The 8360-nt window shown below is 40.5% G+C and overlaps 1 protein-coding gene across 5 annotated transcripts in view; it reads right to left on the bottom strand.

The window, feature by feature from the left end:
• Positions 1 to 6289: 6289 nt before the first annotated feature.
• oxr1a (oxidation resistance 1a) overlaps positions 6290 to 8360 on the bottom strand; it is a 178054-nt gene continuing 175983 nt past the window's right edge. For 4 of the 5 annotated variants that reach the window (XM_032557795.1, XM_032557794.1, XM_032557796.1 and 1 more), the window contains one exon: positions 8080 to 8279. In XM_032557795.1, the coding sequence (XP_032413686.1) occupies positions 8144 to 8279 (136 nt within the window). In that variant the 3' untranslated portion in view covers positions 8080 to 8143. Of the gene's footprint in view, positions 8280 to 8360 lie in introns of all 5 variants that reach the window. The other variant, XM_032557793.1, reaches the window with a different exon arrangement.

Below are 8360 nucleotides of genomic sequence, written 5' to 3'. Positions count from 1 at the left end.
TGCAACATCAGGAAAAAGGAGCACGAGAAACTAGAGAAATACCAGGGCCTCAGGGAGGAACTGGAGAGGGCCTGGAAGGTGAAGACCACAGTGGTGCCTGTGGTCATCGGGGCCCTCGGGGCAGTCACCCCCAAACTGGACCAATGGCTACAACAGATCCCAGGAACAACATCAGACATCTCAGTCCAGAAATGTGCAGTCCTTGGCACAGTCAAGATACTGCGCAGAACCCTCAAGCTCCCAGGCGTCTGGTAGAGGACCTGAGCTCAGAGGATAAGAACCACCCGGGTGAGAAGGGAATTTTATTTTTTATATATATATATATATATATATATATATATATACATATATATATAACTTAATATATATAAGGTGTGAGGCCTTTTAATTGTCATAATTAAAAGGCCTCACTTTTAATTATGACATTAAAGTGTCACTTTTAATGTCATCATTATATATATATATTCAATTTAATACAGTTCTGTCCTTGTCTTTTAATGTTATTATTATGACACTTTTAATGCAAAGTTGCTCTAAAAGTTGCAGTGAAAGTCCATTAAAAGTGCCAACCTTGCATTAAAGTGACTTTATTTTCAAAATAATGCGAAGTTGGCACTTTTAATGCAGCTTTGCATTAAAAGTGTCATTATTTACCGAATGACACTTCATGACAACAGTCATGAACATTCATAAAGACTCCTTCATGTTCATGACAGATGTTATGTCATGTTTATGATGTCATGTCAGTCTTATGCACTGACAGGTATACCTACCTAATAGACAGGTAGGTATACCTGCCTGTCTATCAATAGGTAGGCAGGTATCTTTCTACCTGCCTACCTATTGATAGACCTATCTATTTTAGCTAGCTAACCTATGTAGCATCATGTTTGTAGAGACCCGGAGAGAATTTATGTTTAAAGTAGAATTATTTAACTAATAGACAAAATTACAGACAATATCTATCTGTTTGTCTGTATGTCTGTCATTTGTGTTTGTAGAGAAACCGGAGCTCCCGGAGAAAACTTTAGTTTAAAGCAAGATTAGTTGATTTTACTAAGAGAGCAAATTACAATGTCTGTCTGTCTGTCTGTCTGTCACTTGTGTTTTTAGAGAAACTGGAGCACCCAGAGAAAACTTATATTTGAAGAAGGATTACTTAATTTTACTAATAAATAAAATTACAGACAATGTCTGTCTGTCTGTCTGTCTGTCTGTCTATTGTTTTTGTAGGAAAACTGGAGCACCCAGAGAAAACCTTTTGTTAAAATGACTTATGCTACCTTCAAAGCTAAGGCCTCATATGTCTGACGTTGCTAACGGAAAATATTACAAAGATGTTTTGTAAATGATAAGTGAAAGCCGCTGTTTTCACAGACAGGCTGAAGAGAAAAGGAAAGACTGGTTTGAAGAGCCATCCGTCCGTCCATCCATCCGTCCGTCCATCCATCCATCCATCCATCCATCCATCCGTCCATCCATCCATCTATCCGTCCATCCATCCGTCCGTCTGTCCATCCATCCATCCATCCGTCCGTCCGTCCATCCATCCATCCATCCATCCATCCATCCATCCATCCATCCATCCATCCATCCATCCATCTTCTTCTGCTTGTCGGTTCATGTGGCCGGCAGCCTAAGAGCGGCATCCCAAACTTCCTTGGATGGGAATTTTCCTTTTTTAGAACTCTGTTGGCAATTCTTAGAGACGTGCACAGATTTGGAGTTTAGTGAGGGAAGTTTGACAGTATTGGTATTGGTAACTTTCTGACAGCTCAGTGAAGGTCTGCAAACCTTGCTGGTTTTTCCTTCATCATGTTTATCAGAATACGTCGTTCTTCCCTCACAGGACTTGGAGCAACTTCTCTCTGGTCTTGCTGCTGGCAGAGTCTCCTTAACGTCGTCATAAACAGGCTGTTTGCATTTGTCAAGATGGATACTTTTAATACGTTCACCTCCACACACTCTCTCTAACTCAATTAAGGATAACATGTCTTTCCTCTCAGCCTCACGAAGTTCCTTCTTCTCCTGCTGTTTGCGTCGTATCTGATAATCCCACGAGTCGGTCAGAGACTTGGTAGCTGCAGCTTTTTTCTCTTTCGCCAGTTTTTCAAGCTTCTGCTCTGCAGCTTCCCGATGTTTCATTTCTTTCAATGACCTATCTTCCATAATTGTCCTTTTCGCGTCTTCTTTCTTCTTTATTAGGGACAGTTGGTTGTACACTAATTTTTGACGTATTTCACGACTCCTGTCCTTGTCATCAATGTACTGATGTCTAGTAGCCAATTCATCAGCTAGAGGTTTTTGCTTCGGAGTTTTCTCCTGCTGCTGTATTGTATGTGATAATTTGGCAACTTCATCCTTGGCCATCTTGTTGCATTGCTTATTTTTTAAAAGAACATCACAATCAGTTTTTTTCTTTAATATATTCTTTAAACTGTCCCCTCTAGATTTCTTTTGCTCTTTTTGGTTAAGTTGAATCTCATTATGTCTCAAAAAATTCCGGCTTTTCTCTTTCTTCTGTCTCTTCATTTCCATTTCTTCATTTTTATGCAGTCTATCTGACTGCATTATGGCAGCCATTTGTTGCCTTTCAATTTCAGCCCTTTCCATCTTTTTCTGCTTTTTATATTGAACCTGGGTGTCCCATGTATCAGTCAGAATCTGTTTCATTTTATCTTTCTTCTCCCTCTCTTGTTCCTCTTGTAACTTTTGGTGTAAATGCTGCTTGGCCCTCTCTGCACGACGCTTTTCCTCCAAAAGGATGTAACTAGCAGTTTCTTTTTTCTTTATTTCATCCAGATTGTTATAAACAATTTTCTTGCAATCCTGTTGAGATGGAACCTTTTCAGGACGCGTGTTTTGAAATATAGGCGGAAAGCCTTCATTTGACTCCCGCTTAGCCATTTCTTTTACTTTTAAAGGCTTATTAAACCGTTTGTCTTTTCCAGAAACCTCGTTGTAATAAGCTGTGGACGCGTAGGGAGCTCTTTGGCTCAGCAGTCTTTCCGTCATTTTTCTTTCAGGTTCCGTATCTTTAGTGTATTTAGTCCAGTAAGAAACATAGGTGTTTAAAGATTCTTCCTGTTCTCGAAGTCGGTTCGATTCTTCATTCGGTTCCGTCTTCTGTCTTGTCCTTAGCAAAGGATTAATAATCTTAGGTAATTGACGGGAATCCATCTTCCGTTTCTGTCTAACAATGAAAAGAGAACAATTAACTATAAATCCGCTGGGTTCTGCAAGTCTGGCTCTAGAACACAAGTGACAAACTATTTAAGAGGTTTCAGAGCTGATGTCATAGATCTATGACACAAAGCATCTGATCCTAGTGACATCATCAGTCAGGTAGAAGTGTAGCATCAGTTGCTATTGCTATGGTAACCAGGAAAAGCTCTGAAGTGATTCCCACCTTCTAGTAAAGGAGATGTTTCAAACCATTAAAACATTTCCAAATAAATTCGTTCATATTAAGACAAATGAAACTTTTCCCAACATATTAGACTAGTTTCTGCCAATGTGGCTGTAATTGATATGGGCTTAACAATGTGCAAAACACAATCACCTGGTTTCCCATTGAATCTGCTCAACAGTGTTTTCCTCATCAAAAGAGGTTTTTGTGAGGAAAAGTGTTTGATGAACTCAGGTTAAACTGTGGCCGTTTCTCATTTAGACATCTTAAGGGCTTTTTTCCTTTATCTCGTTTTATTTTGTATAACATATGACTTCCAGTTTTTGATTTGATGTTATTTTATTTTTATTTTTGCTCTATATATGTTGTAGAATGGCAGCTTAACGACAGAAAGGAACAGAAGACAAGTTACAACAACGTGTTAAAATGTGTCTAGTTATTAGCGAACCCCTTGATAGAGGCACAAGGTATGTTTGTTTTGTAAATAAGGACGGTTCTAATTTTGTAATCGATTGAAATTGTGAATTTGTTGTATATAAACACTAGGGCATAGTTTTGAATTAGAGTTGATATTTTTAGAGGTGAATATTATTTTTAGTTGAAATGTTCTGGTTGTGTTTTTGTAGCTTACACTGTCCTTTTTGTGTGTGTGGGTGTGTGTGTGTGGGTGTGCATACAGCTATTACAATGAAACTCAGGGTTAACTTTCCAATAAACCTCACGTTCATCAGTAAAGCCACAATCCTTCATTTGGGGCTGGGGGTGTTACACACTTTTTTATCTTTAATCCTATTAGGCTGCTGTTCATGCTTGTATATATGTGTGGCCCAGTGTAGACAAATGAGCCAAACACATTCAACTGAAAAACGGAAGTGGGTTTTATTCCCGACTGTCCTCAGATGGAACAGTATTAATTTTGGTTTGATTTGTATGGAAGCGCATTGCTATCACACAGGAAAAAAAATATTTAGAGTGCCATCACGTTATAGCGTGATACTTATCTTAGACGTGATACGTATCTCGTATTATCAATCAATCAATCAAATTTTATTTGTATAGCACATTTCAGCAGCAAGGCATTTCAAAGTGCTTTACATCATTACAAACACAGAAACACAATGCAACATAGAATCAATCATTAAGTCAAGTTCCATCAATAAATTTGTAATTGATTACATTTCAAATACAATTCTAAACAGGTGGGTTTTTAGTTGAGATTTAAAAGAAGTCAGTGTTTCAGCTGTTTTACAGTTTTCTGGAAGTTTGTTCCAAATTTGTGGTGCATAGATGCTGAAAGCTGCTTCTCCTCGTTTGGTTCTGGTTCTGGGGATGCAGAGCAGAATCAGAACCGGACGACCTGAGAGGTCTGGAAGGTTGATACAACAACAGCAGATCTTTAATGTATTGTGGTGCTAAGCCGTTCAGTGATTTATAAACTAACAACAGTATTTTAAAATCTATTCTTTGAGCTACAGGGAGCCAGTGTAGGGACTTTAAAACTGGTGTTATGTGCTCTATCTTCCTGGTTTTAGTGAGAACGCGAGCAGCAGCATTCTGGATCAGCTGCAGCTGTTTGATTGATTTGTTGGACAGACCTGTGAAGACGCTGTTGCAATAATCAATGCGACTGAAGATGAACGCATGGATGAGTTTCTCTAGATCTTGCTGAGACATTAGTCCTTTAATCCTGGAAATGTTCTTCAGGTGATAGAAGGCCGACTTTGTAACTGTCTTTATGTGGCTCTGGAGGTTCAGGTCAGAGTCCATCACTACTCCCAGGTTTTGGGCCTGATCGCTGGTTTTCAGTTGTAATAACTGAAGCTGTGCATTGACTCTAGATCTATAACTCTAGATCGTTCCTCTGTAGGTCCAAAAATAATAACTTCAGTTTTGTTTCTGTTCAGCTGGAGAAAGTTTTGGCACATCCACACATTTATCTGTTCTAAGCATCTGTTCAGTGATTGGATGGGCTCTGAGTCGCCTGGTGACATCGTAATGTAGAGCTGTGTGTCATCTGCATAGTTATGGTAGCTAATATAGTATTATATGCCAACACAATTGGCAAATAATTGTCAAAAGGAAAAAAAAAAACATTTGCTTCTCAAAATTACGGCAAGCATGGGCGTCAAGTCGTCAATTTACAGGTCTAACTAAAGTCCTTTAGGATAAACTTCCACCAGCTTCACACAGTTAGAGGCAGAAACCTGCGCTCATTCGCCTTGAAACTGCAAAAATAGCTGCTAAATGTGCTAAAGGCTGAGAAACAACTTACCTTTACAGGAAAACCCTTCATCCTCCATTATAGTGGCCAGGTTAGCTAGCTCTAGCATTCACGTCAGGCTCTGTTGCGGGGAACTAGCTGTAGCTAACCGGGAGCAAAAGGGACCGTCTGAGGTGACTGGCAGCACTAAGACCCTCCCCTTGGCTCTGATTGGTCACTGGGACCAGAGGGAGGAACTTGATTTTTTTGTGTCCTGCTGTCAGGACATAGTGAAAGTTTTACCAAATATTTTTGTTTTTGCAAATGTTATTTCAGTTTTATTTTTTATTCCTGTACTAAAGGAAAGCACCTTGACACCATGCTCACCATTTTACAGATTGTTTATAAAAGTTATATACATACTTGCATCTTCAATACCTTCCAATGAAGGTCTTCATTTGACGACACGGATACATACTCAAAAATTACACACAGGTTGTACTAATTGGGACGAGTTCCTTGCACTGAATTTTATTTATGGGTACAGATGCACACCATAATTTAAAATATGGTTTTATGTAAGAAAAGAAGCAGCAGCATTTACCGCCCACTTAAAACTGCGTGCTACTTTGTGCAGGTTAAAGATAAAACGGAAGAGAAGAATCAGAAATGCAGAGATCTCGCTGGTTACAACAATTACTTCAGCTTTATTAGTATTTGTACATCACTGATACAATGCTCTGGTGAAATTAAAGAGGTAACCATATTTACTTGCTGTGACTTTCCACATGGACACAAATACTGGCGTGGAAGACCAGGAGGGAGGGGAGGGAAAAAAAGAAGAAAAAAAAAGGAAAAAGGGAAGTCAGGACTCTGTGGGGAAGTGTTATGTTGTTCTCCCACCTTTATTATGCGCATCTGCCTCAGACTCACATGGCGACTATGTGCGGAGAGAAACCGAGACCTGCTGCTGTCTTTAAAACATTTCATCCCCAAACGTTACATCCTCAGAGTAATCCTCGTCCTTCCAGAGAGCACTAGGACATTTTCCTGTTGATATTGGTAGCAGCAAGCTTTCTAGTAACAGTTAACAGGAAGGGAAAAAAATATACTGTACAGCTACTTCTAGGATAATCTAAGAACCTGGCCTTGACGCTTTTGAACCAGATTAAAGTGCTAAAAGCAACCCATTGATTCACACTTTATTTTATATATATATATATTTATATAGCATAATGTATTTATATATATATATATATATATTGCAACAAATCTACTATTTTACCATTAATTTACAGGGTAATATACAATATATAGTAACAGCTGAAATATCAGCACAAATATATCACTGTCACACTCAACAGCAAAATATATATGATTATATAAAGTTATATAATCATATATACAATATATAATTGTCATATATGCATGTAAAACAGGTAACCGCATCTCAGGCCTTCAAATGAAACCCAGAGAAGCAATTATGTGTATCAAGACGTAAAAGCTTTACACGTTCCTCTCTCTCTTTCTCCAAACGGCGGCCAAAGAGTCGCCGCCCGGCGGGGTTAGTTGAGGTCACAGGACAGTTTATTTGCATATTCCACAAATCTATTGCAACACGTTACTGTCTACGAAACAGTAGAGCCAGCGTCCGGCCGGCAGCTGGACTCACACGTACACCCACTGAACGGAACGCTACGACGACGGGTGGTCTGGTTATAGCTATGTGCTTTCAGATGGTGTGCTATGGACAGTGAACGACAGGACTACGACACACGATACTCAATAAGTTAAGCCTCAAGGGAGGAGGGAGGGGAGGACAAACTCACCCCTCCCCCTTTCACCTACACACACAGCACGTATTCGCTCGCTTTAGCGTCATCGGTTCCGGATGCAGACGCGGGTTTTTTTTGTTGTTTTTTTTGTTTTGTAAGTTCACCACAAATCACCACTTTTGACACTCCACGATCAAGAGAAATGGAATGTGTTCGGTTTCCTCCGACTGAGTCTCTCTCCGTAACGGCCGACAGCACAGTGAGTTGGAGTTCTAGCTGGGATCCCAGAAGTTGGTGGTGGTGGTGTGGTGATGTGGGAGGGGGGATTCCTTGAGGTTCTTCAGAGTTCTGATGCACTATTTGCACCAGGTGGGGCAGCTTTCCTTTCTTGCAGCAGTCCCAAACCTCAGCCTCAGGAAGTCCAGTTGGCCTTAGTGACCGCGCGGTCCCTACCCTGCTTCCCTTGCATTTCTCCTCGTACTCTCCCTACTCTGCAAAGACGCCGCACAGGGCTGCAATAAGATACACACACAGGTTTATTTTTCACAAAGAAAAACAAAAGAAAATAAAACAAAGCTCCTTAATAACTGCAGTAGTTAACGCACAACAAGCATCCAGTATCTGGCCTCCAGACAGGGGAGCACCTGGTGGTGTGCAGTTAGGTTTGGGATGTTGCCACTGTTCTGAAGGAGGACCGCTCCCTGGGTTTGGTCCTGTGTGTAGGACTTGTTTTTTTTTCCCTGTGTTGCAGCAGGTTTGTTATTCAAAAGCCCACACCTCGATGTCCTGCACATAGAAGTCCTCCTTCTTGGAGAGCATTGGGTTCCCAAAGGTTTTACAGGAGTGGCTCCGGCCGTGGTACAGGTCTCCGTCCAGCCACAGGCCGAACTCACCGCTGGAACAGAACACACACACGCACACACACACAGGAGGCATTTTACACCGCTGGATGCTACTGCCAGTACTCAGGTTCATT

Source organism: Xiphophorus hellerii, chromosome 3, assembly GCF_003331165.1.
Source record: "Xiphophorus hellerii strain 12219 chromosome 3, Xiphophorus_hellerii-4.1, whole genome shotgun sequence".
NCBI classification, from domain to species: domain Eukaryota; kingdom Metazoa; phylum Chordata; class Actinopteri; order Cyprinodontiformes; family Poeciliidae; genus Xiphophorus; species Xiphophorus hellerii.
This window is presented reverse-complemented; position numbering and strand designations above follow the sequence as displayed.